General features: G+C 42.3%; 1 protein-coding gene across 1 annotated transcript in view; it reads left to right on the forward strand.

Annotated features, from left to right (window-relative positions):
• The window catches only part of DCUN1D4 (defective in cullin neddylation 1 domain containing 4), a 70,910-nt gene extending 50,721 nt beyond the window's left edge, over positions 1 to 20,189 (forward strand). The window contains 4 exon segments of the mRNA XM_052642152.1: positions 3,891 to 3,999; positions 17,664 to 17,768; positions 19,841 to 19,943; positions 20,053 to 20,189. Coding sequence (XP_052498112.1) covers positions 3,891 to 3,999; positions 17,664 to 17,768; positions 19,841 to 19,943; positions 20,053 to 20,108 — 373 coding nt within the window. The 3' untranslated portion in view covers positions 20,109 to 20,189.
• The last annotated feature ends 390 nt before the right edge of the window (positions 20,190 to 20,579 follow it).

The following is a 20,579-nucleotide window of genomic DNA, read 5'->3' on the forward strand; positions in this document are numbered from 1 at the left end:
TTGGCCTCTCCAGGGCTGTGTTTCGTGATTCTTGGAAAAAGCAACAGCAGCTGTTGGGGAAGGGAACATTTATCTCCAGGCTCCTGCAATGGTTCTTAAAGAAGGCACAGCTCTTATTTTATTTTGACCCTGCCATGTTACTTGTGGGGTCTTAGTTCCCTGACCAGGGATTGAACCCATACCCCGGGCAGTGAAAGTACAGTGTACTGACCACTGGACTGCCAGGAAATTCCCAGCTCTTGTTTTAATTGACTGTTGTATTTTTTGTCTTGTTCCAGCATGTGGGTTTAAGGTTACCGCTGATGAATTAAGCTTATAGAGCATTTAAGCTAAACAAAACAAAACCAAAAAGTATGTTAGCCTTGTGGCTAACTGCATAGAACTGATGATGGGCTAGAAAAATACCTCTGGGCTGACTAAGTGAAGGGTGAAGGCTGTCCCTGAGTAATAGAAGAGAACTACCTTTGAGTTTACAACCTTTGAAGATTATCCTCATTCTTGTTACTTCTGATTATGTTTCAGCAGCACCGTTCAAATAAGCAGTGATTCCACAATATGTGCATATTATCTTGTGGCATATGATGCCCCTTAGCAGCGTGGCACTATCACTCTGTGACAACCTCATTCTTGTATGTGGTACACAAGAAAGCTGGGGAAAATGGGCTGAATGATGTGGCTGCTTTCCGAAGTCTCAGGCCAAGCCTGTTGCTTCACATCTTTGTTGGAACAGAGCTGTCTGCAGATGACCTTGTTGAGTGGCCACTAGATGGCAACGTATGGTTCAGACAGGGTGACTCAGCGGCCTGGATCCCTGGTGGGGGTTAGTCCACGGGCTCTATGGGACCAGGCCCCTTTTAAAGCAGATTAAACTCTTTATTTGGAGAAGGAAATGGCAACCCACTCCAGTATTCTTGCCTGGAGAATCCCATGGACAGAGGAGCCTGGTGAGCTACAGTCCGTGGGGTCGCAACGAGTTGGACACGACTAAATGACTAATACTAACACTAAACTCTTTATCGACAGCATCATCTCTAACCTCTCTTTAATAGACACATGAAGTGAAAGTTTACTTTGGGCATTTTACGTGTGACTCTCCAGACCAGCTCTATGCGTCTTGCAGTGTCAGGACATCTTTGCCAGTGCTGGCTGGACTTACTCCCCAGCTTGCTGTAGAACTTCACGTTCACCTTGCAGCTGCGTAATATTCTTTCAGCTATGCAGTGGTTCCTGCTCTAGAATCTGCTGAAGCAGATCTAGAAGCAGCTACTCTTCTTCCTTTCATTGGGCAGAGCTAAACTAAACCAGCTGGCCCAAATCTGGCCACTGTCCTGTGGTTTTGGTCCTTAACCTTTTTTCCAAATGAAGAGGGGAATTCCAGCCTTAGGTGTTTTGGGGTTAGCTGTTTCCCTTCTCTTTTCTCCTCCCCCATATTACTACTTATAAAATATTACTCATATATCTGTGGTAAGAAGATCAAAACGTAGAGCAGAGAGCCCAATACACAGTAAGCTCTGCTCCTACTCCTGCTTCGCAGGTTCCCACGTACTGCCTTCTCATGCATCCTTCTAGCCTCCATGAACCCTATGGGTTCTGGCACTAACTGTCTAACTAGGCTATCACTCAGTGTCTCCACCCCTCCCCCCCATTCCTAACCTTGTTCCACAGAGATTCAGAGTAGGCTTTTCAAGATGGAAGCCTGATCATGGTAACCCTCATGATAGGAGGTAGCTTCTGTTGTTTCTAGGTATTCAAAAAAAACCCCCAAACAAGCAAACCCACTGTGGACCACAAAAACTTTATGGTCTGGCCCTACTTCTCTTTCAGCTTTTTTTTTGGACCATGTTCCCTTTTACTCTACCCAGTCTAGTCACATGATTTTCTTTTAGTCTTTAGGCTTGGCATGCTGCTAGACCTTTATGCATACTATTCCTTTAATCTAGAAGGTCCTCCTCTCCAAAAACATCTATTTTCCATTTATCTTTCAGCTCCCACCCTACAAGTCAGTTCCTTAAAGAAGCCTTTTCTGACTTCTAAAGTTAGCTTAATTTTAATCTTTTTTTAGTTTTCAAAGAAGTCAAGGATATTCTAAATTCTTGTAAACTCAGAAGTGAAACATTTACTGTAACTTTCGACTTTTAGATATTTTATCATCTCAGTAGATCATGGGAAGCTTTTTGTAGATGGCTACAAAAAATTGCAGAAATTTCACAATTTTAGTGCTGAAAATAAATCAGTGTGTTCTATAATGAACTATATTTTGGTTTAATAAAGTATGTAAAATCATTGCATTGTTAATACTTGTAATATGTATTATCTGTACTTGGTAGGAGGTAAAAGCTCTATAGGGAAACACAAAGAAACACATCCAGCATAGAAAGTCTTTAATATTGCCAGTGAAAATGATGACTCTTGGTTCTCAATTTTAAAGGCTAGTATTAGGAACAGAAAGTTAGCTTGTAAAAATAGCCAAATAGTCTACTTAGGAAAAAGACTGTGATGCTACTTAAGAAAAAGACCCTGATGCTAGGAAAGATTGAAGGCAGGAGGAGAAGGGGATGACAGAGGCCGAGGTGGTTGGATGGCATCACCGACTCAATGGACACGAGTTTGAGCAAGCTCCGGGAGGTGGTGAAGGATAGGGAAGCCTGGCGTGCTGCAGTCCATGGGGTTGCAAAGAGTCGAACACAACAGAGTGACTGAATGAGGAAAATAAAGTGTGTCACCTGTGGAAACAGGTTGTCATCGCCAGGGCTTCCTGGAGAAATAACTGATTTCAAGTCTAGGGTAGAGAGACTAGTACAAGGTGAACTAGAATATCTTGTGTCAGAAAGCGAGGATGCGCTCAGAGACTGATGGTGGGGACGTGTCAGAACGACACTGGAGGGACAGTTGTGCACCATAAAGAATGAGGACAGTAACGGAAGTAGCAAAAGTCCTTTAGTCCAAAACTAAGAAAGGTGGTGAGTGGAACTTTATAGAAAAGTTCCGGCCTGTAAGTGTAAAAGCATGATAGAATTAGAAAAATCACCATTTTGCATCCTCAAATGTAAAACTGATTTAGGCAGGGATCATAGCAGATGCTGAACCCACCTGGTGATAGGTTGTTGAGGGACAGGATTGTCAGTCTCAAGGTATCATCCTCGAGGTTACACACCATTTAGAGGGGCCAAGAGTACGTTTAAGTGGAGATGGGCGGGTACTACCTTCACCAAATGAGTCATCTTAGTATCACCAGTAATGGAACGGACTGTCCTCGTGGGAGGAGAAGCACATAGCGTGGAGTGTTCTTACCATGAGTGCTTAATCTAAGTGTAATCATAGGGAAATTATCTGACAAACTGAGATTCTGCAGAACAACTATCTGGTCCCTTCAAAAATGAGATTGTCAAGAAAGACAGAAAAAAGGCAGGATACCTTCTAGAGACTAAGGAGATAGACACCTGGGAGCAGTGCATAAGCCTTGATTGGATCTCTGATGGCAGATAGGAGCTGGGGGAAAATTGGGACATCTGCACGTGAGTCATATGTTAGCTAAGAAAGTTAACATTTCTGGGATATTAAGAGTGATGATGGCATTGAGGCATTTAGGAGTAAAGTGGCATTATGTTGGCAACTTACTCTGAAAAGGCACAGAAAAAAGTGCTTGTGTGTGAGAGCACAGATGGGACAGTGTTCATGGTGGACCCAGGGAATGGGCACGTGGGTGCTTATTTACAGGACCTTCAGCTTTTCCGTACATTCGAAATTTCTTGAAAAGCATAGGAAAAAAAGCTCATCGTGGACGTGTTCCAACTCCAGCGTTTTTATTGTCTTTTGGGATTGTGTTTTATATTACTGCCCCACGTCAGAAAAAACTCAGGTTATAATTTGCCTTTATTCTGTTTTTCTAGATGTGATACAACAGAAAAACTCAGAAATACTTTGGATTACTTAAGATCATTATTAAATGATTCTACAAACTTTAAACTTATTTACAGATATGCATTTGACTTTGCACGGGTGAGTCCTCTGGATCCTATCCAGATGTTTCTCTCTCTCTCCCCCCTCCCCCCTTTCACTGCCTTTTGAGGTTTGTTTTACATGCTACAGCAAGGAAGTTGAGTAAGCTACTCCCAGGATGCTAGTTAGAATTTCTCTCTACACAGAGACTTTCTACCCGAGCTGAGTCTGGGCAAGAATGTAGTATGTCAACAAAAAGCTCTAGTGACAGGCCTTTAATAGCCATGTGATTGGCTTAGAAGTAATTGTAAATGGGTATATCATAGACATTGTTCTAAACAGCTCTTAGGTAAGCTTGGAAAAGCTTTTCCTTCTCACGAAACAGCAAACCTTCGCCCATTGAGTTTCCTGGAATAAGGTAGTCAGGTCGAAGCCGGTTTCACTTGGGGTGCTGGATCAAGCCTGAAAATCATTTGAATTGCAAATGTAAGCTAATTTCAATGGACAGGATTCAAATGTAGTTTCTAGTCGTCATTTTGAAAAATGATCATCTTGTTTGTCACACAGTGAACCAGGCCAAGTTTGGGACGGTGGTTCTACTAGAGTGAAACAAAGCTGTATTTTTCAGCCTGGTCACCACAGGTAGTGAGTAAATCCTGAGGCACCAGTTGGCATTGTGTTCATTCACTGTCCGTGGCCCGTACATACCGATTATGCGCTATTGCAGGATGGTAATTTTCTGTTCTGTTTGTGTGCTTGGTGGGTTCAGGTGATTAGGCTTTCTTGACTGATGATTTTTTTTTAATGATTTCTTTTTTTTAAGCAGAGAACTCAGTTAACAGTGCTTTTTTTTTCTTACCACCATGTGGATGTTTTCACTTTTTCTTCGCTTTGGCTCTGTTAGTTTAGCCAAAAATTTATTTGCTGTCGAGATCTGGTGCACCTGCAGCACACCAGTAAGTTCAGTGTGGTGTCCTCACATGTGAATTTTTGCAGCCTCAGATAAAAAATTAGGACACGCATGAAAATGTATAGATGTTAGAAGTGATACGGTCAAACTCAGATGCAGTGTTTCACTCAATCGCATTTGTATAATTTTATCTAGAAGTTGTTGATCAGATGCTTTTAGAGTAGATGCATAGTTTCCAGGATTAAGTGTTTTCCTTCTCAAGATTTTTTTCCTCCCTGAGTCAGCGGTGTCCTATCATATGGGTGAAGTTTTGTTTAGAAGCATCTTGCCTTTTCACCAGAACAACTGTATTTTCTAACTTCCTTGTTTGGAAGTGAAATTTCCCCACATATCTGCTGCTTTAGAACTGGGTCCAGTTTTCCTCCAACCCGGCTGTCTGTCCCTTCTCGGTCGGGCACAGAGGCTCGTTCCGTTGCCTCTCTCTTGTGCCTCTGCTACATCCTGGGGGTTGAGGCCGTGCTCATTGCCGGCACTGCCCCCGTGGCCTCTTGTCCACGCCCTCTCCCTTCTCACCAGGCACTCACACCAGCAGGGCTTGGTCCGTCTTCCCGCAGCCTTGGGCCACTTGTCCACCTTCAGCTATGAGCACCACCGCCTCCATGTGAATATAGTGCTTCAGTCACCATGTGGACGTCACAGTTGCTTCCCTAGCAGCTGAGTGATGAATGGGATGGTTTCGTTCTCCTTCACCAAGGAGTGGGGTGAACTGGGGGCCCCTGGTTGTGCAGCAGTAGGTCCAGGACCACACTCGGGTTCTGGCTGCAGGTCCCATCTCCGGGTTCCCCCAGGCCGTTGCAGTCCAGTTCCATCCAGGCTTCCCCTTCCGCAAGATGCCTGTGCTCTGCTGACCGTGAACTAGCTGTTTGCTGAACCTGCCGCCTCCCCCTGCCTTGTGCGGTGCCAAGCGCTATCTGAGCCTTGTCTGTATCCCTGCTGCTCGCTCTATCACCAGCTTCTGGGCCAAGCTGCCTGGCTCCACCGTCACTTAGGATCATCACTTACATGGCCCTCGTGTCCCGCTAGCTTGGCCTGGGAGTTTGGGTTCAGGCCTGCATTTTTTCTGACAGTTCAAGGGCTGCGTGTTTTCTTTCTTCCTATCTCTGGTAGCAGCCTGCAAAAATCTTTGCCTTTTAAGGAGAGTATCAATAAATATCAGTGAATTAAGCCCCATTATGTAAAGCCCCATTATGTAATGCTGAATAACAGCCACATCATTACCAAATAGATTCAGTTCAGCTAAAATATGCCCTAAGATGAATTTGTTACTGAATTTGTTTTATTTAGCTGTATCCCACAAGTTTTGAGGTGTTAAATATTCATTTGCATTCAGTTCAAAATATTTTCCTGTTTCCCTTGTGATTGTTTTGGGACCCATTGATTATGTAGAAGTGTGTTGTGTTATTTGCCAACTACTAGGATTTTTCCAAATAATCTATCATTAATTCTGCCATGGTCAGAGAACATGCTTTGTGTAGTCTCAGTCCACTAACAGGTATGGAGGTTTGATTTATGGTCTGAAATGTGACCAAATGGGTCTGCTGTGATGAATATTTTATGTGTGCCTGCAAAGAATGACTATTCTGTTGCTGTTCAGTAGAATGTTGTATAAATGTCAATTAGGTCAAGTTGGTTGGTAGGATTGGTCAGGTCTTCTGTATCCTAATTGATTTCTGCCTACTGTTCTATTATTTGCTGAGAGACGAATATTGGACTCTGACTGTAATTACTTCTGTTGTTTGTGTCTTTTCTTGTTTCACCGTATTTCAAGGCTTCAGACTAGATTTAGATACATGTAGTATTGTTCTGTCCTCTTGAAGAATTGACCTTTTAGCATTATGAAATGTTTCTCTTTATCTCTGATAATATTCTTTGTTCTGAAGTCTACTTTGTCTGATAGAAATATAGCCGTTTCTGCTTTTAAGTAAAGTCTATGTGATATGTCTTTTTTCATCCTCTATAAACCTATTTGTGTCTTTATATTTAAAGTGGGTTTCTTTTAGGTAGCATAGGCATAGTTGGGGCTGCCAGTATATGTCCTGAGATGCTTAAACCATTTGCATTTAATGTGTTTATTGATATGGTTAAGTTGACACCTCCTGTATTGCTGTTCGTTTCCCTTTTTGTTCCATCTATGTTTATTTCTTTTTTCCCCTTTTCATGACTCCTTTTGGATTTTTTTAGACTCCATTTTTATCATTCCATTCCACCATTGTCTTATTATCTGTATCTCTGTGTTATTTTTTGTGATTAATCAGGCTTTACAGCACACATCTTTAAATTCTCAGTCTATCTTCCACTAATTATACCACTTCGCGTATAATGTAAGAGCCTTTGTAACAGGACACTTTCATTTTGCCCTTCCGTACTTGTGGCTGCTGTGTCACACATTTTGCTTACACATGTGTGCACATCTCACGATATATTGCTTTAGTCTCTTCAGGCTGCTTAGCAAAGTCCCAGAGACTCAGAAGCTTATAAATAACAGAAATTTATTTCTCACAGTTTAGGAGGCTGCAAAGTCCAAGCTCATAGTGCTAGCAGGGTAGGTGTGTCTCTGCTGTAACCTCACATGGTGGAAGGGAGGAGGGAGCTCCCTGCAGTCTTTGTTTTAGGGGAGTTCCTCCAGTCATGCGGGCCCTACCTCTTATTACCATCACCTGGAAGGGGGGAACACAAACATTCAGTTCATAGCATATATTGATATAGTTTTTGCTTTAAATAAGCAAAAAAAAAATTTTTTTTAAAGCAACTTTAAAAAAATTTATTTATTTGACTGCACTGGGTGTTAGTTGCAGCATGCAGGATCTTTAGTTGCGGCATATGGGCTTTTAGCTGTAGCATATGGGATCTAGTTCCCTGACCAGGGGTTGGACCCGGGCCCCTACATTGAGGAGCACAGAGTCTTAGCCACTGGACCACCAGGGAAAAATGTCTTTTATATTTACCCAGATATATACCACTTGTCTGTGCTTCCTTCCCTTTGTGTGGATCCAGATTCCTATCTGGTATCATTTATCTTCTGCCTAAAGAATTTCCTTCAGCATTGCTCATAGTACAGATTTTCTGGTGATGAGTTTCTGAGCTTTTATTTTGCCTTCAATTTAGAAGGTACTTATCTAGATAAAAGATTTCTAGATTGACCGTTTTTTTCTTTTAGTGCTTTAACGCTGGCTCTCATTGTCTTCTGTCTTGTGCAGTTTCTGATGATAAGTCTGATGTCATTCATAATTCCTTTGAACGTAGTGTCTTCTTTTGTTCTCTCTGGTTGCTTTTATTCTCTTTTCACTGATTTTCAGCAAGTTGACTATGGTGTGCCTCAACATAATTTCCTTATGTTTACTCTGATTAGGATTTGTTGAGTTTTTAGGCCTTTGAACTTAAACAGTTTGTATTAAATTGGGAAATTTCTCAGCTGTTATTTCTTCAAATAGCTCTCCTGTTCTCCTTCTCTCTTCCTTGGGGGACTACAGTTATACTTGTGTTAGATGCTGGATCCTGTCACACAAGCTGCTGATGCTGTGTTATGGCTTTTTTTGTTTTTGTTTTCTCTTTTTGTTTCCCTTTGGGTAATATTTATTACTGTATCTTCTAATACTAATCTTTTCTTCTGCTCACCCCAGCTGGTATATTTTCATTTCAGATGCTATATTTTTCATCTCTAGAAATTCTGTTTGTGACTTTTTATATCCATTTCTCTCATCATGATAATATTTTCTTATACCATCTTAAACTTCTCAGATGTGTTTATGACAGGTGTTTTAACAGCATTGTGTTGTGGTTCTGTCATATCCATCATGCCTTTATCTCTTTCTCTGGTTAAAATTTTTATCTTAGTTATGGGTCATATTTTACTGCTTCTTTGCATTCCTGATAGGTTTTTTTTTTCTGTTTTTTAATTGGATGCTGACTGTTTTTTGTTGTTGTTTGCTTGAGTTTGTTGTATTCCTTTAACTAATGTTGGATTAAAATTTTTTTCCTGGTGTGTATTTAAGTTACTTGGAATCATGTTGTTCCTCTGAAAGGACTAGTCCAGAGCAGCCTCAGTCTAGGGATGACGTAGCCCTACCAGGAAGACAACACCCTCCTGAGGATTCCACCCAAGGCCCTGTGTATTTTGAGAATTTTCGACTGTGCCTGGTGGGAATTCAGGCTGTTCCCAGCCATGTGTGAGCTCTGGGAATTTCTGCAAGTTCTTCTGCAATGTTTCTTTCCCTAGACTCAGGCGGTTTCCTCTCACATGTGCATAGACAAGTCCTCAGCCAGCAACTTGGGGACAGTGTGGGTCCCCAGGTCTCTCTGTGCAGTTCTACCTCGCTGGTATTTTGTCCCACAAATTATATGCCTCCTCGAAATCCACAAACTGTCTTTTCCAGCTTAGTGAGTTGGGGTCCCACCGGGCTGGGTTTGGGTTCCCCCTTCTCTTGCTGTAGCCTGGAAACCACCTCCACACAGTATGCTGGTGTCACTGGGGGGCTCATTTCTTTTTCTCAAAGGCCATACAATAGCATTTGTTAAATTTTCTGAATTACCCTTTAACCCACTCCAGTATTCTTGGGGCTTTCCTAGTGGCTCTGCCTGCAATGCAGGAGACCCTGGTACAATCCTTGGGTTGGGAAGATCCCCTGGTGGGGAGGCTATGGCAACCCACTCCAGTATTCTTGCTTGGAGAATCCCCATGGACAAAGGAGCCTGGTGGGCTACAATCCATGGGGTCACAAAGAGTCAGACACAACTGAGCAACTTACACTTTGACTTCATCCTTTAATATACCTGGGAAGAAACTATAGTACAATACCAGGAAAAGATAAAATGCCCATTTTTAACATCTCTCCACCAAAATTATAGTCCTAAGGATATGCTTGTTTTCCCCCTCACCTTAGAACCTTGTAGCCAATTAAAAATAGCACTTGATTGTAAAGTTATATTATTTTTCTCCGAAGTTTACTTTGACTTGAGCTTACATATAGTCTTACAGATGTCAGAGAATCACAACACTTTAGAGTTGAAAGAAACTATGGAGGACCTGGGTTCAGTCTTGTCACTGTGCAGATGGTGAGACTGAGGGCCAGAGAGGAGGGGACAGCATGAGGGCCTGAGCTCTGTCCCCAAGCCACACCACCTTCCTGACTCAAACTGCCACCCCGTCCTGTGGTGTCTTGTTCCAGGAAGGTGGGGGGATAGAGACTTGGGCTGAAATGGCCATTTCTTCTGCAAGTGGAATTTTGCCTTGAATATTTTTATGCTTAGTGTTTTTTCCCCTAATATAAATTTTATTATATAAACACATGTTGTATGGATTCCTATAAGTAAAACAGTCATTTTTGTCTTGATTCCTTTAAAAGGACCTAGTGAGAATAAGATGGGACAAAGAAATGAGATAAAAGACTAAAGAGAGTGATATTTTTGGTTGCTCTGATGCTAGTTCTTATATATCAGTTAAATTTGCTTTTTCTGTATCCTCTGGGGCAAAGACAAGGTACTGTGCTGAAAGCCATAGAGGGAGTTGCCTCTTGGGGTTCTGAGAAGGGTGAATGTTGGGTTGAGTGAGGCGCTGAGAAGAACAGCATCTTAGCCTGGCTGAGAGTTGACACCATGAATTGATGACCCACTGAAGGAGGTCTTCCAGCAGCGCATCCCACAGCCTAGGTGCAGGAAGGCGAGAATGACAGGGAGGACTGAGCGAAGTTTCTAGGCTTGGTGGAGAGATGGGAGCTGAGTGGAGCCCTTCTGAGTGACTGAGGCAGAGAGGCTTCTGGATGGGTAGAAGGGGGGTTTTGGCGGGGTGAAAGAGAAGAAGGGCAGTGAGCAAGAGAAGGATGGGAGATTTCTTTAGGGGTGAGTCCTGGCTTTTCAGCCCTTGCAGTGAAGGTTTAAGAAGTTGTATCACAGGGTTTTGTGGAGGCAGAAGGTACTAGTGGGAATCCCGCCTTCTTGAGAGGTGATCTTGCGATGGTTAATCTGTTGTTAGAAATTAGTCCTCACAGCCTGTCCCGTGATGCACCCAACTTTTCCAACTGCCTGTGGTTTTATTTAGTTTTTGAGGTGTTTCAGGAACGTGCTAAGAGGTCACATGTTAGAGCTAATGTCTAAGTCACTTCCATTTAGTGAAATGGTTGTGGATGTTACTCATAGAATTTGCTGAGGAAGATTTTGTTGGGTCTTATGTTCAACACCCTGTTACCAGAGAACTCTGTCTAACTTTAACCTGAGATCTGCTGTGACCATTTGATTCATTTCCTCTTCTAACTTGAGTCAGTTCTTATTTCTTAACCAATGTGTTTGTCTAATTTCCCTCTCCACACAACCTGCAACACACCAGACATACACGGACACACACTCCTCGCGACTTCTTATACTTTTATTGTAAATTATGAGGAAAACAGAAGGCAGACATGGGTGAGGACAGAAGTAGAAGAAAATATGGTCATTTAATCCCAGGTTCGTTACTGTGAGCATCTTGTTGGCTTTACCTTTAAGGTTACCCTTTGGTTATTGCCTGAATTTACTCAGCAGTTGTTTGCAAAGTAAATTGAACTCTGAAGAGCTGAGAAGGAGGCAAATGGGTACAAGATGAAATGCTCAGGTTTGGAATCAGACTCTTGGTTCAAGACCCAGCTCTTATCGACAGTCATTTAACTCTTGTGCCTCAGTTTCCTTATTGATAAATTGGGGATTATAATAATGCCTCTCGTAATAGGAATATAATAATAGCCTCTCATTATTTTAATATTGAGTATAAGGCACTTAAAACAGTTGCTGGTTCAGTTCTCAATAAAAGTTAGCCATAAAATTAGAAATAGTGGTTGAATTTTTCTTCATTGACATTACTTAGGTGCTTGTAACCCCCTAGTGGCTCAGACAGTAAAGAATCTGCCTGCAACACAGGAGACATGGGTTCAATCCCTGGGTCGGGAAGATCCCCTGGAGAAGAAAATGGCGACCCACTCCGGTATTCTTGCCTGGAGAATTCCATGGACAGAGGACCCTGGCAGACTACAGTCTGTGGGGTCACAGAGTTGGACACGACTAAGCGACTAACAAAAAGCAGAAGATATTAAGAAGAGGTGGTAAGAATACACAGAAGAACTGTACAAAAAAGACCTTCACGACCAAGATAATCACGATGGTGTGATCACTCACCTAGAGCCAGACATCCTGGAATGTGAAGTCAAGTGGCCTTTAGGAAGCATCACTACGAACAAAGCTAGTGGAGGTGATGGAATTCCAGTTGAGCTATTTGAAATGCTGAAAGATGATGCTATGAAAGTGCTGCACTCAATATGCCAGCAAATTTGGAAAACTCAGCAGTGGCCACAGGACTGGAAAAGGTCAGTTTTCATTCCAATCCCAAGGAAAGGCAATGCCAAAGAATGCTCAAACTACTGCACAATTGCACTCATTTCACACGCTAGTAAAGTAATGCTCAAAATTCTCCAAGCCAGGCTTCAGCAATATGTGAACTTCCAGATGTTCAAGCTGGTTTTAGAAAAGGCAGAGGAACCAGAGATGAAATTGCCAACATCCAATGGATCATGGAAGAAGCAAGAAAGTTCCAGAAAAACATCTATTTCTGCTTTATTGACTATGCCAGAGCCTTTGACTATGTGGATCACAATAAACTGTGGAAAATTCTGAAAGAGATGGGAATACCAGACCACCTGACCTGCCTTTTGAGAAACCTATATGCAGGTCAGAAAGCAACAGTTAGAACTGGACATGGAACAATAGACTGGTTCCAAATAGGAAAAGGAGTACGTCAAGGCTGTATGTTGTCACCCTGCTTATTTAACTTATATGCAGAGTACATCATGAGAAACACTGGGCTGGAAGAAGCACAAGCTGGAATCAAGATTGCCGGGAGAAATCTCAATAACCTCAGATATGCAGATGACACCACCCTTATGGCAGAAAGTGAAGAAACACTAAAGAGCCTCTTGATGAAAGTGAAAGAGGAGAGTGAAAAAGTTGGCTTAAAGCTCAACATTCAGGAAACTAAGATCATGGCATCTGGTCTCATCACTTCATGGCAAATAGATGGGGAAACAGTGGAAATAGTGTCAGACTTTATTTTGGGGGGCTCCAAAATCACTGGAGATGTTGATTGCAGCCATGAAATTAAAAGATGCTTACTCCTTGGAAGTAAAGTTATGACCAACCTAGATAGCATATTAAAAAGGAAAGACATTACTTTGCCAACAAAGGTCCATCTAGTCAAGGCTATGGTTTTTCCAGTGGTCATGTATGGATGCAAGAGTTGGACTCTAAAGAAAGCTGAGTGCTGAAGAATTGATGCTTTTGAAGTATGGTGTTGGAGAAGACTCTTGAGAATCCCTTGGACTGCAAGGAGATCCAACCAGTCCATTCTAAAGGAGATCAGTCCTGAGTGTTCTTTGGAAGGAATGATGCTAAAGCTGAAACTCCAGTACTTTGGCCACCTCATGCGAAGAGTTGACTCATTGGAAAAGACTCTGATGCTGGGAGGGATTGGGGGCAAGAAGAGAAGGGGACGACAGAGGATGAGATGGCTGGATGGCATCACTGACTCGATGGGTATGAGTTTGAGTGAACTCCGGGAGTTGGTGATGGACAGGGAGGCCTGGCGTGCTGCAATTCATGGGGTTGCAAAGAGTCGGATACGACTGAGCGACTGAACTGAACTGAACTGAACCGAAGCGACTAACACGCACAAACCTCAGGTTTCAAATAATATCTTGTCTTCCAAGAGTACAGTAATAGAAGCTATACCAAATAAAATGACTGGAAAAGCTGTGCCAGTTGAAAGATCTTTTTTGTTTCTCTTTACGTTTTAAAGAAAGTGTCAGTAGTTGAGCTTAATTGAGTAATTGCCTTGCAAACGTTGTTTTTTGAGAACTATCCCGGGTGAATTCTCTAAGCATCTTGTTTTAGTTTTACTCTTTCCAGTGAAAGGGCACTCATGAGTTTTAAGACCTTTTGCTTGTTTCTAATGTGTAATTAAAAAAAAAAACAACTCCCATTCAGAAAACTGATTTGCTGTGTTTTCAGCTTTGTAGACAACCACATTGATTCAAGTTCTTTAGCACTCTGTTTTTGCCTTATGTTTGTTGAATTGTGATAAGGAAGACTGCTTTGTCTCTTTATGTTTTGTAATCCCCATGGTTTCAAATAAAAATTCTGTGAATTGTATTACAGATCTTCAGTGACAGTCTTTTGATTTCACGTAAATTGTCACCAATTTCTTGGTTGTCACCATTTAATATGTTTGTGATCATGGGCACTTATATATTGTTTCTTATATATTCTAGCCTCTCTCGAAATCTTATGGATGTCTTTTTTAACGTTAAAGATATTTTTCTTTATAATTTTAGTAATTACGTATTCCCCTTTTTCAAATGCGAGTTTTTAAGCTATTAAAACTTTGGGAAAATTGGAAATTGGTCATCTGATAGAGATCTGTGACATAGCGTATCTGAATACCTAGATTTTTGGAGAATCATTTTTGTAATATTTATATTTACATATTTACAATTGACTAATTATTTTATTTTAGTTTGTGTCACTTGTGCCATTTAAGAAAAAAAAAGCTTAACTTTCACATCTTATAGGAAGACCTCTATTTGAACAGTCTTACATAAAAAAAAACACTTTTTTTTTTCAAAGTTGAACGTCAAATCAGAACTTGATAAAACTCCATTATTCACTACATTAGTGGTTAGTAGTCTTTAGCTTGAGGAGTGCATTCTCGTTCCATATACGAAACATAGCTTTTTAGAATTTCTGAGTAGGATCCTTTGGTTTTACAGCTGCAAATAACATCTGTAACTGCTTTTAAAAATGTGTGTTTAAGGAAGACCACAAAGCAGAGTCTAGTGGTGTATTGTAGGGGGTTAATAGATCTTTGGTGTGTGTGTGTGGAACCTGCTTGGTTCCTATTAGTATTTGATAGATACAATGAAAGTTGTTTGTTCTGTTGTCTTAGAAAAATGAAACTTCATGAAATCCATACCTGCACATTGTGGGTCAAGAGGTGGCAGGGAGAGCGGTTCTGCTGCTTTCCCCTTAGCCTTGATGGGCCTTTGGGGGTTCTGGTTGACACTAGACAGTCTGTCTCAAGGTACTTGCTGCTTAGATTCTGACCTTGAGATGCCGAAGTCTGCCTATTGCACCCTGATGCTCCACAAGCAGAGTCACAGGGTCAGTGTTGACAGCGTACTATTTGAATTTCCTTCGAAGGGCTTCTAGATGTTTTTAGCTGTATTCCTTGGATTTGTTAAGGTGACTTAAAAAAAAAAAAAACACTCAGTGTTGATGGCTGCTTCATAGCATCCTGGGAGATTCAGTTCACTTAGTTGGGAACACCTTTGAGAATGCCATTAGGCTCACTGTCAGAGAACCCCCGGGCGTGTCTCCATTTTGCTGTTTCATGGATGTTTGCTCTGGGATCTCTCAGTTGTGCTGTCCCCAGGAATCTGCAGTGTTTGCAGTCAGTCATTTGCACGCAGCCTCACATCCCCCCACAGGCAACATTGGTGATCAGCGAGATGCCACTGTTCAGATTGCGAGTGCCTCCATAATATCTCTCTCTTGTTTGCTAGGCAGAAGATGGTGTTAGTGATTGCGAGCTGCTGGCTGGCACCCTGGCAGAGCAGGAGTGAGTGAGTGCTGTTCAGCTTTCCGGCCCTGTGAGTCTGATGCCTTCCCTCCATGTTTTGGCATCGCTGCCAAACACATGCATTGAAATCCTTCATGATCACCAGTTTGTCAGATGGTTGCACTGTTTCCAAGAGTCTGTCCAGGTCCTCTGTATCTTCTTTTCTGTCACCTTAGTGTATGTCCATTGTGACGGGGACGTGGATGGTGTTGGAAGAAGGCACAGTGTGTATCAGGGCAAGACTGGCGACTTTAGGTCTAGTGAGTGACTACAGGCTCCTCAGAGGGAGAGCATTTCCAGAGCGTCCATGCCCTCAGCCCAGCGTTGCCTGAGCTGTTGTTCAACTGGTGCCCGGTCCCGTGGTGCCGCGTGCGTTTCCAGCAGGTCCCTGGGTTTCTTCCATGGGACTGTGGAGGGTGCTCCATAGCAGGGAATGCTGCTGCTGCTGCACCCACGTGACAGGACAAGAGGAAGTCTGCTGTTTCCTTGCACAGTGCATTGCGGAAGCACGAGCCATGCAGTGCAACACCCCATGAGGCTCGGGGGCAGAAGCGGGGCCCCCACAGGGCGCCCGTCCCACTGTCGTCCTCTCCTTGGAGTGAGCCCTGCACCCCTGAGCAGGGCCATGCACGTGGCCAGGGGAGGGCAGGACAGGCTGTGGAGGGCAGGCCCCTCCTTGCCCTGAACTGTGGAGCCCGCCTCAGACTTCAGCTGTGTGGCCAGGACAGGGCCGGGTGACTGAGAGCCATCTGACCCGGCCTGTGGTTGCATGGCCGTCGTGCCGCACAACTGGGGCCGAAAGGCAGACCCGTCGCACGTCTCCATTCTTGGCTATTGAGTGAGGCGCTTACGTTTGCTGTATTGTTTTAAGTCCTTTACTTTAAAATCAGTGTCAGGGCCAGACATTCTCCTTGTACTCAAGAGCACTTCACTGTTAGAATCCTTGAGGTAACAGTTTTATCAGGAGGTATGTGTGGCTGCATATGTGGCTGGCACGGGGTCATGCGTCCTCCCTTAATCTGGTGAACATTGAGATTCCACTCCACATGAAACAGCCAGGCACTTTCTCCCTTTGTAGAAAGATACTTTTGCAAACTTTCTTTGAAACTAAGATACCATGATGAGGCTAGCTAGCATTTGTGTCTAAGGTTACCACTCAGGGTCCCAGGTCCTCTGTCCTTTTACATAGAAACTGCCCACTTTTTAGTTCCCAAATGGATTGACGAGGCTAGCTAGCATTTGATGTCTAAGGTTACCACTCAGGGTCCCAGGTCCTCTGTCCTTTTACATAGAAACTGCCCACTTTTTAGTTCCCAAATGGAATCTTGTAAGAAAGATCAGTGAGAAATTAGCATTCTTAATTGTAAATATCCGTAGAAGGAGCTTAATCTGCCCACATTCAGGTTTATGTAAATGTCTTTTCTGGATTCCTCATGCAATGTCGTCTTTCACTTGGCTGTTAGTTAGGGGTGTTCTGTTAGGAGATGTCGCATGCAGCAGATCTAAGGTAAGAAGCACTGTGGCTGGTAGACAGGTGGATATACTGCTTTCCCCCAGGGTGGGGGATGGAAGATTCTCCAGTGCCCCAGTGTTCATTATGAGCTCCACTGAACTCCATCATTTTTAGGTACAAAAAAAAACATTTACCAGTGAAATAAAATTGGTGGAAGAAAGATTTTTTTTCAAGGAAACCTGATTCCTAAGCATGAAATTTGAAACCTTTAAACTATTTAGTTAAGTTAAAGGTTTTGGGGATCAGTAATTATGATGTCGATAATAATCATAAATGTCAAACAGCTAGTGACTGAGTTATGGATTTTTATTTATCCCAAGAAATAACCACAGGTAACAATCATATCCCATGAAATAATCATAGATTAGGGTAATCATTCAATTGATATGAGTCTTTCTCACAGTAAAACTCTATAGTACAAAACTGTTTAATCCTTCCATTATGTCTGACCGCCTCCCCTCCCCCCTACCCTAGTCTTGATTCAGGGTTTTTATGGTGTATGATACAGGAGCTGTTTACTGATTCCTCACTGAAGTGAAATAGGAATTTGGATTGTTGAAACAGATTATTTGGGGGCACTTGGCTCATCCTTGTTTTTGTTTGTTAAACAGGAAAAGGACCAGCGAAGCCTAGACATAAACACTGCCAAGTGCATGTTGGGACTGTTACTAGGAAAAATCTGGCCCCTTTTTCCAGTTTTTCACCAGTTCTTAGAGGTACTGAATTGTTATTTTATGGAATGTATGTTTGCTTGCTTAGAACTACCAAGTGTGCTTTACTTGATCCTTTTTTGTACTTTTCTGTTTGTCATACTTCTCTGCCTGTAGGAACTGTGGCGACATACTTGCTGCCACTGAGCACATTCCCGAGTCCCGAGCGTCCCCATGTGCGCACTGCACACGCCCCCGGCCCCCCTGCAAATGCTCCAGACAACACAGCTCTGGCCTTTCCTCTCTCTTCCCCCTTTTGTTTGTGTTTAGATTTCCTGCTTTTTATAACGAGAGTGGGACAAGCTTTACCTTATTTTGTGGCTTTAAAGCTCCACTTTGATGAAGTGAAGGTTAGAGAACAGCCGTCCACTCTCTCACTAAGTTCAGTCTGTAACAAGTCCTTACCCACTCTCATCTCCAAGCAGCTTCAGTCTCAGTGGCCAATTCCTTCATTTGGTATCTCCTGCAGTTTAAATTTTCTTCACGTTTGTGTTTGAAAGAACCCAGCACTTCCCTCCATTGTTATCGTTTGTTTGCTCTAAGTATTAATGAGAGAAATTCTGAGCTGCTGGTTATTAGGAACTGGCTCTGATGCCAATGTAATAATACTGTTAAGACCTGGAAGAACTTGAGCTGAAAGTCTGAGTTACTTGGGTTGTCATATATAGCCTCCTTCTTGCCCTCCAGTCCCCAAACCCCTTTAAAAATTGCTTTTTGCTTGAAAGAAAGAGGGTGTTGGATCTTGGAGAAATTCCTGGACTTTACCCTGACTCCAGCTTCACTCTTGAAATAATTTTCCTTACAACTTGTTGGTGTAATGGTCCAGAAAAACTTCTAACTGACAGGCTCCTTGGAGAACTGTTATTGAAATTTGCTTTTAACATTATTAACTGGGCTTCCTGAAGAAAGGTATGAAAACAAGTTTTTAATATAAGAAGCACTTGTTTACATGACAGCCCATGTATACCAGTGATCTCTTCCAGTTTCTCTGACAATCCTCAAAAATGTTAGCTTTATTTGGAAAGTGAGTAGCAATGGGCTCTGATCTCAGGAGGCTGGGAAGAATTTAAGGCTGGGTGTGAAGGTCCTTCTATAGCTAAAAGACTACAGCAGATTTGACTTCACACAGTTCCAGGAGCACCATCAACTGTTTCAGTGACTGGGTTTTGCTTTTAGTTGCTTAGAAAGTTACACTTATAGTCTGTGCTTTGTTCTCTCTCTCACACCAGTTAGCATTTTTCTTTTAAAAGGACCCAGTAATCCTTTCATTTGAGCTTTTCTTGTGTTTGCATCCTCCAAACCATTGGCTCAACTCTCTTTGTTTTTTATGTACTTGTTTTCCAGTGTTCCCGGTTTTAGTGGCAAAGATTTAAGAATTATCAGACTGGGTTTTATTTTTAGATTTTTATACAGGAATACTGTATTTTGAAATATGCATGTGTCCTTTTTCCTGTCTGGGAGGAAGAGAAAAACTATTTCATGGCTGTTCTTAGTCCTTTTATGATCAGACTCAAGTTTTTAATTATTAGAACAATAACTCTTCAGTGGCTGGACCACCTAGTCCTGAGACTGCTTGCAGCTCTTAGCAAGGTCTCGTTGAGTAAACCCACAGTGGCATGTGCCGTTAGCTGACAGCTTGACAGGAAGCATGATGTTCATGTCAGGGCCTGTTAATGGGAGCAACTCTTTATTTAGCACTTACTGTGTGCCACACACTCAATAAAGTGCTTTTCATAAATTATAGAAATTGTCTGCCTTAAGCCTTACCACATCTCTGTGAAATGGATATTATCCCTCTTTTACATAAAAGGGCTTTTGCCATCTAGCAGTTTCACTTCTAGGGATGTAAAGACGTGTTTCTTTGATGCACTTGTTGTTTTATGTTGAGCCCCCATAATATTTTTGTAATTAAAATTGTCATCCAAAGTTCCCTTCTCGCCATCTCTCACCCTTCTCCTAGCATGGTGCCTAACACCCCTCAAATGGACCTTCGTGAGCTGTGATCAAGTTGATTGTCACAGCAGTTGAAACTGTCTGATTTGTTGTGTTAGTAATCCATATTATTTTTCCTCCACCAGCAATCAAAATATAAAGTTATTAATAAAGACCAGTGGTGCAATGTGCTAGAGTTTAGCAGAACAATTAACCTTGACCTCAGCAACTATGATGAAGATGGAGCGTGTAAGTACTGGGCGGGTGTCGTTTTCCCCGTCGCGCGCGCATTTGCTCCTCAGCCTCTGAGAAGTCTCATAGCTGTGTTGTTCCCTCCCTCTCTTCTCTCTCTCTTCAGGGCCAGTTTTGTTGGACGAGTTTGTGGAGTGGTATAAAGACAAACAGATGTCCTAGGACTTTATGCATAGCAGCGAGAGAGTCACTGTTACCACAGTTATGTCAACCATTAGCCATAAATTGCTGTTTGTACCCAAGCGCATGCTGCTTTTCTTGCACTGTCTCCCTTTGGCAGGGACGTGTTGGTGTTTGCTATTGAATGGGCCAGCTCTGCTTGCTGTGTAGCACTGTTCTCTTGGAAGGCTGCTTTGCAGTTTGTATTTACACTACAGATTGGTGAATTTGCCAACGTCCTCACTGTGATTATGTGTATATTGCTGTTTAAATTTTGTATATGTGTATAAAAAGACAAAGCTTCACCTAGAGATTATTTCTGCAAAAATGTATTGTAAAATAATTTTTGTGGCATATTTCTAGTCCCTTTTTTCAAATGACCCAATTACACTTTTCTTTGGTCTCACAATGTAGCATTTCAGAACACAAGACAGAATAGCTATTACCATATGCAAATGTTGCCAGAATTAACCT

This window comes from Budorcas taxicolor, chromosome 6 (genome assembly GCF_023091745.1).
Source record: "Budorcas taxicolor isolate Tak-1 chromosome 6, Takin1.1, whole genome shotgun sequence".
In the NCBI taxonomy this organism is placed as follows: domain Eukaryota; kingdom Metazoa; phylum Chordata; class Mammalia; order Artiodactyla; family Bovidae; genus Budorcas; species Budorcas taxicolor.